This window comes from Myotis davidii, unplaced genomic scaffold (assembly GCF_000327345.1).
Source record: "Myotis davidii unplaced genomic scaffold, ASM32734v1 scaffold148, whole genome shotgun sequence".
NCBI lineage: Eukaryota > Metazoa > Chordata > Mammalia > Chiroptera > Vespertilionidae > Myotis > Myotis davidii.
In genome coordinates this window covers 2,860,633-2,879,864 of record NW_006299479.1, presented here as the reverse complement: position 1 = coordinate 2,879,864, position 19,232 = coordinate 2,860,633, and the positions used below count along the sequence as shown (strand labels likewise).

At 52.4% G+C, this 19,232-nt stretch overlaps 1 protein-coding gene across 1 annotated transcript in view; it reads right to left on the bottom strand.

Moving 5' to 3' along the window:
* The window catches only part of KIRREL3 (kin of IRRE like 3 (Drosophila)), a 117,555-nt gene extending 99,921 nt beyond the window's left edge, over positions 1-17,634 (bottom strand). Inside the window, exons 1-2 of the mRNA XM_006775095.2 lie at positions 17,514-17,634; positions 13,709-13,786 (exon numbers count right to left, since the gene is read on the bottom strand). Of these exons, the coding sequence (XP_006775158.1) occupies positions 13,709-13,786; positions 17,514-17,634 (199 nt within the window). The remainder of the gene's footprint in view (positions 1-13,708; positions 13,787-17,513) is intronic.
* Positions 17,635-19,232: the final 1,598 nt, after the last annotated feature.

Below are 19,232 nucleotides of genomic sequence, written 5' to 3'. Positions count from 1 at the left end.
ACAACCGGACAGGCGGCCCAGATAACAGGTACGGTTTGTCAGGCTCTTGGGAGGCCACAGCCCTAATGGTTGGGGATGGAAATCCGAACCCCATGGTAACCGTGTCATGGAGAACAGACCATCAGGGAGGGTGAGAGAAGGGAGGGGGGATGGAAAACAAAGGGAGGGTCTCTGGGAGGGTTTGGTTGGGGATGGAAATCCGAACCCCATGATAACCGTGTCATGGAGAACAGACCATCAAGGAGGGTAGGAGAAGGGAGGGGGGATGGAAAACAAAGGGAAGGTCTCTTGGAGGGCCAAAGAGGGGAGGTGGTCTCCTTTGCTGAGGAAGGGGCGTGGTATAGGGAGCATCAGCCATGAACAGAACAGGGAAGGGCTGGCGGTGGGAGGAGGCAGGGTGCCCCACTGGCTCTGCGAGCAACCACGGACGAGCACGGGCCATTAGACTACTTATGTAATAGGATTATCAAAACATAAGACTGGCCGATGTGGCTCACCAGTTTAGTGTGGACTTGTGAACCAGGAGGTCATGGTTTGGTTCCAGGTCATGGCACATGCCTGGGTTGCGGGCTCGATCCCCAGTGGGGGGCATGCAGGAGGCGGCTGACTGATAGTTCTCTCTTATTGATATTTCTATCTCTCTGCCCCTCTCCCTTCCTCTGTTTCTAAAATCAATAAAAACATATTTTTAAACAATGAGGTGAGGTGTATAAAGGGGTGAATGGTGTTTGACACACAGTGAATGATAAACAAACGGCTGTGGCAATGATTGGCATGAAGTAGGTGTTCCATAAACATCTGTTGAGTGAATAAATGAATATTACTTCCCACCTGTGTGCATAACCAAGCCCTCTCCCAAACAGCTCAGCTCAGACTGAGACTTCACAGCTGTGCAGGGCTGACCCTGTCACCCCCACGTACAGTCAGTCACCCCAGGGTGGTTATAGGAACTTGCCCAAGGCTGCCCAGCTGGTGGGTGCAGTGGGCACTGGCTCTCCCGCCCCCCAGGGCAGGATTCCCTCCCCCAGTCATGCCGGGCTGCTCCCCATCTCCGCTGGGAGGCTGACCTTTTCCCTCCAGACCAGCTGCCCTGCTCCCTGGAATCCAGTCCCAGAGCCGCACTGACCTTCTAGATGCGCTGGGAGGCAGAGCATCCAGGGGTCTACCTGTCCACTCCATCGTAATGCCACATTCAGCGTGCACTCATGCAATAGTCATTCTCTCCCCTCAGCGACATGCGCGTGCAAAGCTCCGAACATCATCAATAACAGATGAAAATTCTTGGTCACCGTTACTTCCTCTGGTGGGCCCACAAGCAGGCTTTCTACCCTGTCCTCACCCTCCACGCTCTCCTGCCTCACCTGCTCCAAGCCCACTGCCTCAGGAAATACGCCGGAGGAGGGGCCGCGCACCCACATCTCCCTGGAGCAGCATTGCTGTGGCGTGTTAATAGGTTTTCCGTGAAATACGGGTTCCATGGTTAAATAAGGCGGCGAGAAGCTGGGTTAACCCTAATTAAACAAGTCTCTCCTATTCCAGTCCTCAGACTTTATATGCCAAAGGGCATGCCGAGTCCCCAAAGGGGGGATATGGTTCGAGGAGCTCCCCAAACTTATTTGACCACAAAACATTTTCCCAAGAGCATGAACTACAACTAGCGTTCCTTGGAACCCTCTTTGGGAAGTCAAGTGTAAGGTTCACATCGGGCCACTAACTCATTACATGAGCAGATGGGGCGGCCTGAGCAGCTGAGGGGGGTTTGTGGGCACTGCCCTGTGGGGAGACAGGGGAGAGAGCAGGCTCCCCCATTTTCTGGGGGAAATCTACATGGACACAGAGTGGGCGCTGGGTCATGTCTGCCCTTGCTGGTGAGGGGGGAAGTCACCCCACGCTCACCTCCCGCCCTCACAAAGCTCCAGAGACAGAGTGGAGGTGGGAGGACCAGGGCTTGAATCTTAGCTTTTCAGGTCAACGCCAGAGCTGTGTGCCTTCAAGGCGATGCCTCAATCTTTGTGAGCCTGTTACTTCATCTTCAAAATGGAGACAACAGCACCTGCCTTGTGATGGGTGAGGACTAGGTGGTGTGTGTGTAAGTGCCCGCCTACCCCCGCCCTTCCCCAATTTCTCCCACTTCCTGGCAGTCCCCCGATATTAGTCTGAATGAACGCCTTCCCCCCCTTTATGCTCCTGTCCTGTCCCCAGTCCTCCTCTCCCTCGCCCGGCCTTCTGTTCTTTCATTACACGCCTGTGTCCCCACTGGACTCAACACCTTCTCAGGGATGTGGCCGACCCTGCCCACCCGCGTCCCTCAGGCCCGGCCACTTCAGTGCCCACAGGGGGCTCCCAATAGCCAGAACCTGCGACCTTTCTCGGAAGCTCTCTCTTAAGCTGCGAAGGCCACCTGCCCTCACGCAGAGCAGCCCACACTGGCCCGGGAACTGACTCCCACTGAGCAGCCCTCAGCCAATGAGTGATGGGAGCCACGCCCTGGGTGGCTGAGTTCCACGGCGCTGGTTGCCCACCTGGTCATGAGATTGATGACGTCCATCTCCCCGATTGGATGCCTTCCCTTTTCCTTGTCAATTCCCTGTCGTCCATCCAGAGCTCTCGGCCTCCCATGTGGGCGTTACATGCCAGGCCTTGCTTAGGTTTTTGCGGGGAACCTGTGACAACACAGGGGCGCCCTGTGTGTGTTAACCATCTCCCCGATTGGATGCCTTCCCCTTTCCTTGTCAATTCCCTGTCGTCCATCCAGAGCTCTCGGCCTCCCATGTGGGCGTTACATGCCAGGCCTTGCTTAGGTTTTTGGGGGGAACCTGTGACAACATAGGGGCGCCCTGTGTGTGTTATCCATCTCCACGTCCCTCACAGCACCGTCAGTGACTCTCTCTCATCATTGATGTGTAGGTTTCTCTCTCTCTCTCCCTTCCTCTCTAAAATCAATAAAAATATATATATTTTAAAAAGCCATAGGAAGGACCACAAGGAGCGACTGTCCTACAGCAGCTAGCCCAGGGGGTGGGGCCTGAGGAGCCCCGGGCAGCACGGCCGTGCTCCCCTCTCTCCTGGGAGGTCTCACCAGCCGGGCTCTGTGGCTTGTTTTTGTCTGACCGGGAGGTGTGTCAGGCATCTTAGTGAGTGCCTGGTGCCGTGAGGGACGTGGAGGTGGATAACATACAAGGGTGCCCCTATGTTGTCTCAGGTTCCCCCAGAGACCTAAGCACCCCCCAGGGCGTGGCTCCTGGAGGTCGCACCTGCCCCTCTGGCAAACGTTGGCGCGTGCCGAAGACCGTTGGCCTGGCCGGTGTCCCTCCTCCGCGAGAGGAGAGCAGCGCGGCGGACTGTTTGAGAGCCTTGCGTGAGCGATGGTGGGGAAGTGCTGCTCTTTAAGATCAAGACTAGTGGTTACTGCCGTTGCCTTTGACTGGGAGGCGGGAGGATTCCGTTGCTCTATTTATCCCACACTCTGTATGCAGTTACTGAAACTGTCACCGTGTCCCATATTCCAGGGGCTATTATGTGTATTTCCAGCCATTATATAAATGCACTTGATTTGGGGCTTCTGAATGTCATTAAACTCCTCCCCTCCCCGTCACAACACGGTTCCCATGGAAACGGACACGTGTGAGAAGGGACGGCCTAGGGAAGAAAGCAGGTGGTGCAGGGAGAAAAGGTGTCGGCCCGATGATAGCTTCCAGTGCGTGAGGGCCCGGTGAGGTGACGTGGCCACTTTGTAGAGACGGGGCCAGCTCCTTCAGGATTTTATGGACTCTCTCTGATAAAAGCCCCGGATAATTCATCTCAGCCAGAACCTGCTCATTCCAGCATACAGCTCTAAAAACTTGATGGCGCACAGGCCATTAAACTCCCTCATTTATGCTGACTCTTTCACCCTGGGAGCGGGGTGGAGGGAGGTCTCGGCAGGCAGTGATGGAGCCTCTGAGGCTAGCTGAGCTGGAGGGGTGGGGAGAGAAGAAAGGAGGCTTCCTCAAGGCACCGCTGGCATAGGGCGAGACCCCAGGATTTTGCCCGTGGCTGCTCCCTCGGTCACCGAGTCCCACTGTCAGCTGTGCACTTTAGAATTACAAAGCTGTAGACACTTGGGGTGGAAGGGGTATTCTATGTGAAAACCCTTATGAGGAGCTGCCCAGGGCCTTGGTAGGTAGTGAGCTTCCTGCCTTTGGAGGGATTCAAGCATAGGTTGCAATGGCCTCTTATAATATGACTAGAGGCCCAGTGCACAAAATTCGTGCACTCGGGAGAGGGGTCCCTCAGCCCGGCCTTGGGGGATGTCCAACTGATGGCTTAGGCCCGTTCCCGGTGGGACATCCTTAGCACTGCTGCGGAGGTAAGAGAGGCTCCCACCACCACAGCTGCGCTCGCTAGCCATGAGCCCGGCTTCTGGCTGAGTGGCGCTCCCCCTTTAGGGGCACACTGACCACCATGGGGCAGCTCCTGTGTTGAACGTCTGCCCACTGATGATCAGTGCATGTCATAGTGACCGAGTTTCCCCATTCGGTCGATTTGCATATTATATAGGATTTTCTCCCAGTGCTCAGCTCTGATAGCATTGCATATTGCCCTTTTATTATATAGGATTTTCTCTCAGTGCTCAGCTCTGATAGTGCATTGTCCAGGAAGCTGTCTGGGCACTGCTCGCTTGGTGCATAGTTTGAGTGGATTTCCTTCTCTGCTCGTTTATCTCCTGAACATTCCTAACTGCAGGTACGATACTATACTGGGATTGCTTTGATGTCCTTGGAGTAGGCTCTGTCTTTACGTGGTGAGGGCCCACCAGCCAGTGCAGGGCACAGAGTAGGTGCTTGGTACGTGGTTGGTGAAGTAATGAGCACACAGCACCGCAGTATTCAGGGATACTGAGCCATCAGAAGGAGGTGCGGACCAAATGACCATTTGTTCCTCTGGCCTCAGGAATCTTGAATGATATGGTTCTAAATCCGAGTTGAATCTAGCTTTCCCCTAAGCCACAGTGCTTAATGATTAAGTACATTAACTACAATGCCAAACAGCAAACCAAAATGAAAACAGCTACAAAATCAACTTGGTATGAAATAAATCTGATCTCCCTGGATGGAGGGCAAACTTGCTGGGGACAGAGCTACGCCCTCCCTTTCTGAAGCTCCTATGCCTGGCACAGTGCTGGGGCCCCAGGGGGCGTGGCTTTCCTCGGTGGGTTTCATGTCTATACCAAAGAACCAACTTCCCTTCCTTTCCTCCAGGGGTCCTTGCTCTGGTCTCTTCCAAACAGGGCTTCAAACCCATTTTCAGCAGGCAGACCTCCCTGACTGATCCTACCTGGCACTCAAGGACTTAGCAGAGTGGAGGACCGGACTTAGGACCGGAAGCCTGGGTTTGAGCCATCGCTAGCCAGCTGTGTTGCTCCGGGTAAGTCTCTTTACTTTCCCGCGTCTCGGTTTCCTCTTCTCCAGGTGATTCCCAGTGATTCTGCTAGGAGCCCATGATTCTCAATCCACCCAGTCCCAGCATCTGGGGAGCCACCGGCCAGGGGCAGAGCAGGTCGCTGTCCCTGCTCTTCCTTCAATGTCTACGCCGTGCAAATATGCTGGGCTCCTGGGATATAATGGAGACCAAATGGAGCTTAGGGACTGGTAGGGGAGACAGGGAGTCCTTACGTAACGGCAAAGTGAGCATGCATGTCATATGAGCTAGAGTTCTGAAGGGAAGGAGTATGGATCCAGGAGAGCATAGATGGGCGGGGCCTGAGCAGGCTGCACTGGAGAAGGGATCCCTATGCCAAGAGCTGAAGGATGAGCAGGTGACCATGTGAAGGGTTGGGGTGGGGAGTGGTGGGTGTGGCCAGTATCCAAGAGGGACCAGGGCAGGCAAAGATGCGGAGGCGGATGGAGCATCCCTGCATGAGGAGCTGGACGGTGGCTGATGTCACCAGAGCACAGTGTTCAGGGGGCAAGATGAGGCCAAAGAGGTGGGTGGGATCCAGATCCTGTAGAGCAGTGGTTCTCAACCTTCCTAATGCCGCGGCCCTTTAATACAGTTCCTCATGTTGTGGTGACCCCCAATTTCATTGTTACAAATTGGACATAATGAAAGCATAGTGGTTAATCACAAAAACAATATGTGATTATATATGTGTTTTCTGATGGTCTTAGGTGACCCCTGTGAAAGGGTCGTTCAACCCCGAAGGGGTCGCGACCCACAGGTTGAGAACCGCTGCTGTAGAGTCTTATGAAACATGCCAAGGATTTCCCCTAAAAGCAATAGGAAGCCACTGACATATTTTTAAAGGGCAAAGTGACATCAGATTTGCGTTTTGAAATATCACTCCTGCCCAAGTGCGGAAAGTGAACTGGGAGGGAAGGCGTCGGGCCTGATGGACACGAGGACCAATCAGGAGGGCCATTCTGTAGTTCAGGTGAGGGAAGGAGTGACAGGGACATGAGTCATCGGCCCTGAGATGGACAGCGGTGGACGGATTCAAGAGATATTTCGGAGGTCATATTCCTAGGTCTTGGCGAGGGTTGAATGTGGGTGTGAGCGAAATGGGTGTTTAATTGGTAGGGTCTGCGGCCTAGGAGCCCCCCAGATCGTCTTAGATAAGCAGGACTTCCAGTAGGAATCGTGGCCGGGGCAACGGGTCTGGGGAAAGTTCTGGAATCCCCCATCAGATTGCGGCAGCGAGTGAAATGGCAGTGCCCCAGCTCTAAGACGCTGAGCGAATTAAATAACAATCATGAGGTGCCCTGGAAATCCGAGTCTCGCCATCAATAATAAACAGGGATGTTATACAAATAACCCGCTTTGCAGCCCCAGTGGAGGAAAACACATCAGTAAAGAAAAATGAAATAAGAAAAAAACGCACCCAAGAGCCCCAACTAACAAAATGACAATATTTAGCCAACATCCTGGGGGCTGGAGCAGGCAGGGGAGGAATGGTCTTGAGAAAATGACGGGGCCCTTAGCATAAGCCAGACTGCGGTGGCTGCACAGAGAGATGGGAGTGGCTTACGGGCCATCAGACCCTGTCTCGCTGGGCCAGGGTTCTGGGCTGAGGTCCAGGCCACCCTTGTAGGCCTGCTCTTTACCCCCTCATCCCCCGTCCTCTCCTCTCTTCTCCCCCGCTTCCATCCTCCCTCCGCCCGCCCCCCCATTTCCACCACCACCCAGTGAGTGGCCGAGCTAGCCTGAATTCACGCTCAGAGAACAGCCAGGAAAAATCAACAAGATGCCTTCTGAGGCTGCCGAGCAAAGCCGTTCAGTCCGTGTCCTAGTACTGGCTCCTTTGGTGACCAAAGCATTTGCATTTATGGGATCGGTGGTGAGAATAGGGTGGGAGCAGGCTGTTGAGAGCCAGGATAGATTTCGAATCATCACATTTTAAAGGCTTATAGGTGATCACAGCCCATGACTCAGGTTCGAACACAAGAAGGTAGAAATCTGGGTGTGGGGGACTTGCCAAGGTCATGCAGCTGGTGCCCCCCTCTGGGTGCTCCTTCCACTGCTCGAGCCAACCGGGCACCTCCCTTACCACCTCTGTCAGGGGACAGGCAAGAAGCAGTGGACGTTTTAGACTCATTTTCATGGACTAGGGAATCGGGGTGCAGAAAGATGGGCTAGACTCCTGACTGCTGCCGCCTGATTCCGTCCTCCAGGGCTGAGTCCCCACCTGGCTGAGGGGTAGAGGTGGAGGTGTTCTCCCTAAGCCTGGACTGGGGGGGGGGTACCACCCAGAGCCTGTATGGGGGCTGCCATCTGTGGAGGCCGTCTTCTCCCAGAGAGGTGGCGTCGCCGGGGACAGAAGCTGCCTTCGCTAGTCACTGCGCTTGTTTCTTCCTGGGAAGATGAAAGCGAGGGCGCTGGGAGGCATGTCTTCCCAAGCGCCTGCCTAGCGCTATGATTCTTAAGGTCTGGAATTTGTGATTCCGCCGTCCTCCAGAGGGGGCGCTGTGGGAGAGGGCGAGCTGGGTGCAGGCTCAGCTTATGAAATGGGCCAAGACTTGGCTGCCTCCTCCCTCTCCCTTTACACCTCCTCATCCCCATTGCTCCTCTCAGGAGCCTTAGGGCCTGACGGCATTGGTGGTTCCTTGGAAATGGGCTTCATGGCCTATGTCCCCCAGCTGTAGGTCTTTCCTGACTTGCTCCCACATCAACTGGAAACTCACCTGCGTTCCTCCCCTCTTCCCCAGACCCCTCCCACTTCCTTTGTATTTTCAGTGACCCCGAAACACCAAACCAGCTGCGTGTTGGGGGCTGCCCCTCTGTTCATGGTCAGCCTGCTCTCAGAATCCTAGGGGCGCCGGACTGGACGTGAGGGGGCCTGGGCTGTGGTCCTGGATCTCCCAGTAATTTCCTGTTGACCGGGGGCCGGTGCTCATGCTCCCGGGCCCCCCTCTAAGTCGCTGGGCTGGGCTGTAGGTACTGGGGTTGGTTATGCTCTCAGGGAGGAACACTGAGGTTTGGGAGAGGCAGGCAGATTCAGTGTGAGAGCGTTCTACCTGCCCATGATTAGGATCAGCCCTGGGCAGGCATGTGCATGGAGAAGGTAAGCGGTTATGGGACCTCCAGGAGACGTGGGTGATGGGAATTGCCAGGAGACGAAGGGATGGTGGTGGTGGAGGTGGTGTGTGTGCCTGTTGGGGGTGTGGGATGATGGAACCGTGGAAACGGGCTCCCCTGGCAGATCTGGCGGGACACACACCTAGAGATGCGCTGGGAACCAGTCCAGCAGTACCTGGGGTGAGGAAGGAAAGCTGGTGTGGAAAGAAGGGGGAGCCCTTCTGGGGGCCACCCCTCCCAGCCCCCTGCTCTGCTGACCTGCCTAGGCCCTGGCCTCCCAGGAGGGGCCTCAGAACTGGACTTGGAGGAGAGGCCGATAGGAAGACATGTGGACCCACTTTGCGCCTGCAGGTGACTTTGCCCGTCATGGCACTAACTAATGACTTAAATTAAACTTGACTACTTCCTGGTGGGAGACACTGGGCCAGGGGAGGGAGGGAGAGAGGGATCCTTGCCTACCTGTCTCTTTAGGTGGGGCAGAGGGTCTAGTGCATTTGTTTAGGGTAAGCGCCACAAAGCAAATAGGCTGGTTGCCTGATGGAGCCCAATGGTGGGGGAAGGGGAGGATCCAATTTAGGGTCTCTCTGTGGAGGGGGTCGTAACACGGAGAAGACCCTGTGTGTCTTTATCCTGAGCTTATGGAAGGCAGGGGCCATGTCCTACTTAACTTTAAAACTCCAATGCTTAGAACCATGCCTGGAACTTACTATAAAATCGATATTACTTTAAAAAAATGTATTTTTATTGATTTCAGAGAGGAAGGGAGAGGGAGAGAGAGATAGAATGATGAGAGAGAATCATTGACTGGCTGCCTCTTGCATGCCCCCTACTGGGGATCGAGCCCACAACCTGGGCATGTGCCCTTGACCGGAATTGAACCTGGGACCCTTCAGTCCGCAGGCCGACACTCCATCCAGAGCCAAACCAGCTAGATCTAAAATTGATATTATTTTGCTCGTAGGTATTCAATGACTTTTATGAATAAATAAATGATCTCCTTCCAGCAGTTCCCATTTAAAGCACCATGGACTTAATCACATGAGGACTATGAGGTCAAACAAACCTGAATGCTTACGCCTGGCCTGGTTTTATTTCCTCCTGCCTTGTCTACCCTCCATTAATTTTTGTTCAAATCTCCATTTGATGCCACAGATGTGTTGAGTCCAAACAGGAAAGAACACACACACACACACACACTCACAGAAACCACATAGTGCTAACCACCTCCATTCCTGCAGATGTTGCACCTTCTATCCAAGCAGGCTTCTAAGCACCCCCCCCCCAATAAAGCAACTCTCATCGACTATCACATGCTTCCTCAAATGATCTTTGAATCGTGTTTTCTCTTTATTGCTTTGTGTAGTTTAATCGCACCAACTGCGATTACTTTAGCTTATGATAAATCCCCAATCTATAAAGCTCCTGTTCATTCATTATTTTTCTCAAGCTGTTATTTTTTGGGGGGGAAGTAGGGAGGAGGAGGGGGGAGGAGTGGAGGGAGAAGAAAAGGAAAAGATACCAGATTAACAAGGAGACATAAAACAGGAGACCGCTTCTCCCCAGGTGACAGACACCCTACGAAATACTGTTAAACAGAACAAATACACGCTAATACAGTACAAGTAAGGCTTTTATGTCTCTTCTAAATTAGAAATATAATGATCACCACCTTATCTTTAATGGAAGCAGCAGCTAATTGTTCTAATATCTCACTGATTCCAGCGTCCGGGAGAAAAAAAATAATTATTTTTTACTGTTTTTACCAAGGGTTCCATTTATACCAAGGTGTATGGTGCAGCTTGGACAGCGATTTCTATTTCTTGAGCTATGTCATGGCTGCTATTCCAGTTCAATTATTAATATGTGGAAGTTATAATTATTTTCAGTATTGGTACAAGATAATTATAAACCATAAAACAGCTCCCCATGCTTGCCATGCCTTTTCTTATCTGCAGACGTGTTGGAGTTTGGGCACGTGAGTTTTAGAAAGAGAAAAAAATGTATAATGCGGCAAGACTGTCCAGAATGGGAGCAGGGGAGCCTCGCCCACCCCTCCAGGTCCCTCCTGCTTCTCCGCCGTCCAAAACCGAGGGTGACCCACCTCATGCGTCTCCTCTTCTGCCCCGCGGTCTCACCCCCTCCTATCCTGTCTCCTGGTTAGTTGAGATTTGTAACCATTCACACGTGATGGTTTAGCTGGTTAGTCCCCCTCCCTCCCATCTCCTTCTTTACCCAGAAATAGCAGCAGCTACGTGTGTGTGGTTGTGTGTGAATATGTGCATAGATGTGTGTGTTGGGGCACTTGGGAGGGGTGAGAGCCACATGGAGAGAGAGAGAGAGAGAGAGAGAGAGAGAGAGAGAGAGAGAGAGAGAGAGAAAGAGAGAGAAAGAGAGAGAGAGAGAGAGAGACAGGGGTGAGATGTTGGCTGCCCAAGCCATTAGCGATGCCTTGCTGCCTCCCTCATTCTGAGTATCTTGCTTGATTCTCAATTAGTCATCTCCAGGGGGAGGGTGTAGGTTGGAGTAAGGCTCCTGGGGTCTATCATTGTTAACCAAGCCAACCGTCATCAATTGAAAGTAATAACACATTTGTGCAGATTGTATGAGTTTAGAGGCGGGCGGGGGGCTCAGAGAGAATAGATATTGTTTTGGCATCTTCCCATTTTAAAAAGAAAAGACTTTAAATATGCTGTTTTCGCTTAGTTGTTGTACAAAGTAAGACTAACTGTCCTCAGACGTCACTGGTCCTGGTCTTGTCCCTGGGTCCTCGTCCAGTCCTCCCTGACTCCCTCCCTTCCTTCTTTACCTTAGCATCATCTAAGAAGCAACATCTACCGAATGCTGAATTCCTTTTTATCTGACCATTTTTCAAATTCCTGGGTCAGAGTATTCCCATTGCTGCTTTCTGCTATGACAAAGGCATCCAGACTCCCCCATGGATTGGGTCCCCCTTTCTCCCAATTTATGTGCTGAAGTCCCAGCCCCAAATGGATGGGACTGTACTTGGAGAGGGGGCCTTTACAGCTGTGATTCAGGCTAAATGAGGTCATACGGGGAGACCTTGATCCGATGGGTTTGCTATCTTCATAAGACGAGCCACCTGAGGGCTTGCTCTCTCTCTCTCTCTCTCTCTCTCTCGGACACAGTGGAAAGGTGGCCGTCTGTGGGCCAAGAAAAGGGCTCTCACAAGAACCTGACATGTTGGCACCCTGATCTCGGACTCCCTGTCTCCAGAACTGTGAGAAAATAGTCTTCTGTTGTTTAAGCCACCCAGTCTGTTGTGCTTTGTGATAGCAGCCCGTGCAAGGTGCAGGGAGTCAAATCCTGCTTGAGTCACGTGGTAGGATTCTTTGAAGGCCCCAGGATTGAGAGTCACTATCCTTCTCCTTGGTCAGACGCCCAGAGCTTGAGGTATCAAATCCAGCCCAGCTCGGGGCCTTTCTGGCTTCCCCTGTCTCTGTCGCTTCAGCTTCTCTCCTGGGCACCGCCAGGAAGAGCCTGTGTCTGTCTATTCAGCACCACGGACAGAGGCACCCCCCTCAGTCCCTGCAGATGAGAAGCTACAGCCTAGCGCCCTCATGAAGGCTCTGTTGGGAGGGTAGAGGGTGGGTTGAGCAAGAGAAAGCCAGGAAGGGAGACTGACTAGAGCAGTGGTTCTCAACCTTCCTAATGCCGCGACCCTTTAATACAGTTCCTCATGTTGTGGTGACCCTCACCCATAACATTATTTTCGTTGCTACTTCATAACTGTAATTTTGCTACTGTTATGAATCATCATGTAAATATCTAATATGCAGGATGTATTTTCATTGTCACAAATTGAACATAATTAAAGCATAGTGATGAATCACAAAACAATATGTAATTATAAATGTGTTTTCGGATGGTCTTAGGCGACCCCTGTGAAAGGGTCATTCAACCCCCAAAGGGGTCGCGACCCACAGGTTGAGAACCGCTGGACTAGAACCACAGACAATCCGTCCCGGGGGCTCAGCCCTGGGGCTCCCACAAATGGGAGGTGGCCTCTTGGTGCTGCTGCTCTTACACAGACAGGTAGCAAAATGGGGAGGCGATACCCCTCGTGCGTATTGTAGCTGGCCTGCCTCTTGTCACACTGTCACCACGATGGGTGCTGGTGATGAACCTATAGCTGACGAGGCCTTAAGTTTGGGGAGCATAAGGGGGTGTGGGTGTCATGTACTGTGGGTGGAGGAGAGCCCGCTGAAGAGCATTGAGGAGTGCCCCGGAACTGTGCTACGGATGGCCCAGCTCTGGGAACAGAGACGGTACAGGTGAGTGGCCTTCCCCATGCCTGGAAGAGAGCCCAGGGTGTCAGGAGAGGAGGGGCCCAGCTCACAGCAAGCTGGGCTGGCCGCAGGCCAGGGCTTCATGTGTCTGACTTTAATGAATAAATGGCATCCCCAGCCATTGTTGATCTACTTTCGAATCCGGACAAACAGTTTGTGGCATCTGATGGAAAGGGTGATTAGCTCGCAGAGACAGATGGCCGGGGAGGAGGGGACTGGCTCTTTATGACAGCAAGCGACAGCACGCCTTCCACACCCCAGCCTCCACGTCCATGTCAGTGCCTTTCCCAAGCTTCCTGTGGCCCGGTCCAGCCTCGGAGGAAAGACTTGGAGCAAGAGGAAGGCGGATGAGTAAGTGGGAGGCGTAGGGGGGATGGAGCTGGACAAGAGGGCAGGTTTGCAAGTGTAAACAACTCAGCCTCATTTTCCTTTAGTATCATCCCAAGTGCCCCGCCAGGTGCTATTCATTCAATCGGCATTTAACAAACGTAAGTGACTGAGGAGAAAGGTCAAGAGGCCTGGAGTAGGAAAGATGATAGAAGCAGATGTAATTGCAACAGGTGGGTGGGTGGGAAATAAAAGGCAGGGAAGCCGGAGAAGAGAAGGAGGGGACACAAAGGGAGGAGAAAAGATAGCCCACGAGGAAAAGTGCTGTAGCGTCAGCATCCTGTGTGGCAGGCATGAGCGGCTCCTCTCCACGTTGCTATATGAATAGCTTCCTGGAAATTGAACTCAGCTGCCCGCTGTCCTTTCTAGATGCCCCAGGTTCCTTCTCTTGGTCCTGCAGCTGTAGGGCATAGTTTCCTCCCCTACATTACCCCTGAGAGGGTAGGTGGGTTCCCACTGACCTTCATTCATTCTCCGAAACTTGTCCTTGGCCATGTAGCCCAGCACGAGACAGCATCCTCTCTTCTGGAGGCCCAGCTCTGGAAGAGAAACAGAGCTGGGTGAGCCGGGAGCGGGTCAGGGATCAGAGAACCCCTTTTGCAGGGGATGTGGCACTTGCTGCTCTTATATACTTAGTTGTTTCACAAGCCTTTACATTGCACCCACTCTGGTCCAGGCATAATTGTAAGCCATACATTCCTTATTTGATTTTCACAACCCTATGAGGTACATATCATTATTCATTTTATTGTTTTATTATATATATATTAAATATATAAATATTATATATATAATATTTATTTCAGAGAGGGAGAGAGAGGGGGAGAGAGACAGAAACATCAATGATGAGCTCTCATTTATCGGCTGCCTCCTGCATGCCCCCTACTGGGGATTGAGCCGGCAACCCAAGCACATGCCCTTGACCGGAATCAAACCTGGGACCTTTCATGCCACAGGCTGACACTCTATCCACTGAGCCAAACTGGCTAGGGCCCCATGATTCTTTTAGACTCGCCACCCCTACCTCTTTGTTCAGAAGTTCTACATATGTGACAGCCGCCACGAACTGGGGGGAATGAATAAGGGGCATGATTTCTGGAAGGCGGAGTGTGACTGCACCTTCTCCGGGGCCGTGCCAGCCTCTCCGGGTACCCAGGCGCTCCCTGCCTGTTTCTCAGAGAAGGACCTCCCACAGAGCTGCGTGTGCAGCCACTTCTCCCCAAACACTGGGTGTTTGCAGGCTGGGCTCCTCCTCTCCCCTGTGTCTCCAACCACCTCTGTGGCCCAGCACCCTCTCCCCCAGCTGAGCAGCAGGATGAAAGGGAGCCCAGGGCCCAGGAGAGACAGAGGAGTCAAGCTTGGCGGTTCTTGCCCTCGGGAAAAACAAAGCGTGGCAGGCGGTGGCTGAATGCCATGGCCCAGGGAGGTCCCCGGCTTTGATCTCCTGACTCTTTAAAGGGGTTTATTGACTATCAGGAAAGAGCCAGAGAGGCAGACCCGAGCGTTCCTTATCCAAAGGCGCTCGCCTCTTTTCCTTTCCTGCCACGGTCCCTCCTCGGAAGGCGCGGCCAATCCGCCCTCACTTCAAACAGCTTCACATCTCAGGCGCCCAAATTGACGGTGTTAAGTTCCCTCATCCAAGGCCCTGGCTCTTTCTTTGGGGGCTCCTGCTATATCGAGGGCAGGAGGATCAAAGCCTCTTTGATGTTTACTTACAGTATTTGTGGAGCCTTCCTAACCACAGCCTTCAAGAGGCAGGAAGGCAGCACGCCAGGAGGGGGCCGGCGGAAGTACAAGCTGTGAGGAGGCGCTGAGCCCCCCTGAACAATAAATAGCCTCTTGCCCAAGACGGTATTGAAACCGCAGCACGCTGACGAGAGGCAGCCCGTCCATTGCAAGTGCAATGCGATTGTTCACCGTCGGAGCTGTGCAATTGCTACAATTCTTAATCTCGCTGCCGGTGACTTCTTATGTCCACCTCCAGCACATCAGCAGCGGCTGCTAATGAGAGAGGGAGTCTGAGTTCCTGCACTGAGCCCAGGAGGTGACAGGGGGGACGGGGACGGGGGAGGGAGCACTGAGGCCTGGGGGCAGACGTGCTGGATGGATTCAGGCCAATCTTTTGTACGTCTTTTTGGAAAGTCCCTTAAGTTCCCAGGGAAATGGAGCAGGTGTAATTTTCCTAAAAATGTAGAGTGTGGGGCAACCTGTGGAATCCAGATGATCCCTGTGGGCCAAGTATGTCAAACTCAGAGACGAACATGGGCCAAATAAATGAGTTTGACATGCTTGCTGTAGGCTGTCGCGGCCACCCCAGCTCAATCCATCTGGTGTCAACATAGTAGGCTGCCCCCGGAGTGGTTGCATGTCCAGTTGTTTGAAGTAAGAGCCTCACTGACCAAGTTTGAGTTTTGCAAATGACCAGGAAAAAAAGTAAAACACACACACACACACACACACACACACCACCACCACCACCACAACTTGATGAAGAAAAGAAATGGAGGGCGAGGCAATTTCTCAATGTATCTGGCTCGTTTAATTTGACACGTGTGGGTTAGTCTTAATTACGGAGGAAGCTACATTACAAGGCGCTGATAAGCACACTGCAAGAATTTGTTAAGGGAGAGGGCTCTCTGGCCTCGTCTTTATTGAGAAGTGGGGAGAAGCCACTGGGGTCTTTGCAAAAGCAAGCAGGTTGGAGGCTGAGGGAAGTGGGAATTAGCTAGCCATCCATTTGGGATTGCTTCCGGGAGGCTTGCCAGAGGAACACTAGAGGCCACTGGGTCCAAGGGAGGAAGCGCCAGCAGGGCTGGAATGGGGCAGGGGAGGCGAATCGGGAACCCGGGTGAGAACCCCGGAAGCAGGAACTAACTGCTTTGACTCAGGGAAACTCCGCCAGGCCCGACTAACCAGGCTACGAAGGGAGAGATGCCCAGATGTGACAGGAAGCGCAGGGATCTGCACTTTGTGAGCTAGGCCAGCCTCCAGCCTGCCACCTTCCCTGTCACACCGCACTGGGACCGAGGGTGGAGCCAGATCACAGGTGCCCATTTTATTTATTTATGTATTTAAAAAATATATTTATTTGTATTGATTTCAGAGAGGTAGGGAGAAGGAAAGAGAGAAAGATAGCAACATCAGTGATGAGAGAGAATCACTGATCGGCTGACTCCTGCATGCTCCCTACTGGGGATCGAGCCCATAACCGGGGCATGTGCCCTGACTGGGAAGTGAACTACTGTGACCTCCTGGTTTATAGGTGGATGCTCAACCACTGAGCCACGCTGGCCGGGCACAGATGCCCCTTTTAGAGCGGCAAGATGTTGGAGTCTTCTCCACGTGGACGTGGGGGCTGTGGACTTCGGCCGAGCACTGATCAGTAGCAAATCATCAGAGACACTGAAGGTGGCAAATGATTCACGTGAAGCGAGTTGTCCCGCCTTAAAATAAAAGTCACAGCGAAGAAGTGCAGGGCCACCTGCAGACGGGGGTGTGGAGGGCGCTGTGTGAGGAGAACAACGGTTTGGGAAATACTGCCGAGCAAGGAAACATGTATTAGGAAAGAGAGTGTTTCTAAGGGAGAAGGAGAGATTTCATCCCAGGGCCTCCTGGCCTCTCTAGGCTGTGAGCGACAGAAGGTCTGCGCTGTGCCTTTAAAAAAACATACACACAAACAAAACCAAAAATTACCTCTGAGCCCCTGGTCCCAGGCACAGTCCTGCTGATTTAATGAAAGGGCCAGCGTGAAAATGTTGGGCAGCGATCAGTTTCCTGCCCAGGTTGGAATGGAATCAGGGGGCTGATACGGGGCCCAGTGGATTGGGCGAGGGAGAGAGGGCGGTGAAACGGATGAAGATTGTAATTCATCGGAACAGGAGTCGAGGAGACGCGAGACTTTCCTCCTGAGGGGAATAAAAAGCTTTGAAAATGGAGCGGCTTTTCCTTTAGTTTCTGAGGGTGCGGATGGGCCTTTTCTCCTAGCCTCAGGGTTGTAAAGTTCTTATTAGTAATAACGGCGATACCGTGGTATGACTTCAACTTTTGTGAAATGACTTATTTTCTCCTGACGCTGTCATAGTCACTCTCTCATTAGACGCTCACAATAGCTCTGCGACAGGCAAGGCAGAAATGAGTTCCTTCCTTTTGGTCTCAGAATCGGAGGCGCGGAGAAGTAACGTGACCATTCAAGGCCGGAGCACTGGTGGGGAGGTGTGCTCGGGCCCGGATCCAGGTTTGATTTCTGGCTCAGTTCTCAGGGGAGGCCTGGAATCCCGGGGCTGCCAATGCTGCGGATCACGATGGGTTTGGCCTTCGCTGGGTGTCCTTCCCTCGCTCCCAGGAAGTGGTCATCTAGCGATGCCTTGCCCAAGGATGCCGGTCTCATGTTTGCCAAGGTCTGACCTGCATGCCGCTAAACTGTGTTGGTTCTGCCCAGTCCTGTTTGCAGCCTAAGTACTCACATCCTGGGCAATGATGCTGCCCATGCATCATGGGAAGACCAGTTTTCTGATGAACCTTTATAGCACAGACCCTGAGAGGGGCGGAGCCCAGGTTTAGCAATCCCGACGGGCACTGGTACACAGCCCTGGCCCTTTAGGGTGAGTGGTAAATGTTTAATAGCCCAATAATACCTGTTTCATAATTTTTGACTCTCATTGCTTGCTGGTTGTAAGTTTATTAAAGGACCCATAAACTTTACATTGTTGTAAAAGCATAATTGCTATTTCATTGCTTATTTAATAGGAGTTAATTATATCAGAACTAAGTTTCCCTCCCTGTTCATATTAAGAATCAATTAGTTGTTTTAAACTATTGATTTGTATTTAATTAACTGTGCTATTGCATACCAATTAAATTCTTATAAGAGAAACGTGAAACAGCTGTGATCTTAAATTACGTTTTAAAATTAATGAATTACATGAAAAGCTGATGTGGAGTTATCTTGTGTTAGGAAGAGTTGACAATCATTGGAAGAGTCCCCCGAAGTTTCTGTGGCCACCGGACCATACTCACGGGCTCCTGCTTCAGATGACATGCACCTGGCAGCTTCCTATGGGCCACATTGGCATAGCCCTTTGCCAGCCCTGCCTCCCTCAGCTGCCTCAGCCAGGCCGTTCCTGGCTGGCATAGCCCTGTCCACAGTGTGCAAGGCAGGCAGTGTATTAGCAGGTCTTCACCAGCAGCTGTGGGGTCCCCGTGTCCCTGGATCCCATGTGCCCACAGGAAAGCTGGTGCCCATGTGGTCACCAGTCCTCTGGCTTCTCCAAATCTCTGCTCTACTGGCCCGAGTCTGTGAGTCATGGGCACGAAAAAGGCAGCAGGCTGAGCAGCACTGGGCACTATACTCTCCTCACCTTGTCTCACCTGCACACTGACCCTATGTAGGTGGGTATTATTATGCCTGTCTTTAGTTATAAAGAAATGGGCATTTCAGAAGTGTAAGGAGTTTGTCCAGCATCCTTCAGCTATGATGACAAAGCGTGGTGCCTGACTCCATGCTGGCACACCCAGGTGCCCACCCTCAGACCCTGCTTGGGGCCTTTCTCCCAGCTGATGAATGATGTAGCATTCCAACATGGCCACCAGCTGGCTCAGAATGGGACCTGCTTCAGGACCACTTGGGCATCAGTGTGGGCCCCAAGCTTGGCGGAGTCTACACATCCCTCTGCACAATGGAATCTGGACGCTGCCCTCTTCCAACATGGGGCTGGGAACAGCCCGGCCTCCCCTCCATTGGCTGGTAGCACCACAGGCTCACCTGCCTGGGGCCAGGCTCCCTTAATTCACCATCACAATGAAGTTGCCATTTGCTGATTACTTGTGACTTATTAGTCTCTAGGCTAAGCACTTTGCATATATTATGTTCTTCAATCATAAGATCCTGTGCAGTAATTACTATTATTATTCCTGTTTAATAGGAGAGGAAACTGAGACTCCAAAAGATTAAATAACGCTTAGGGTCGCGCAGCTGTAAGCGTGGGG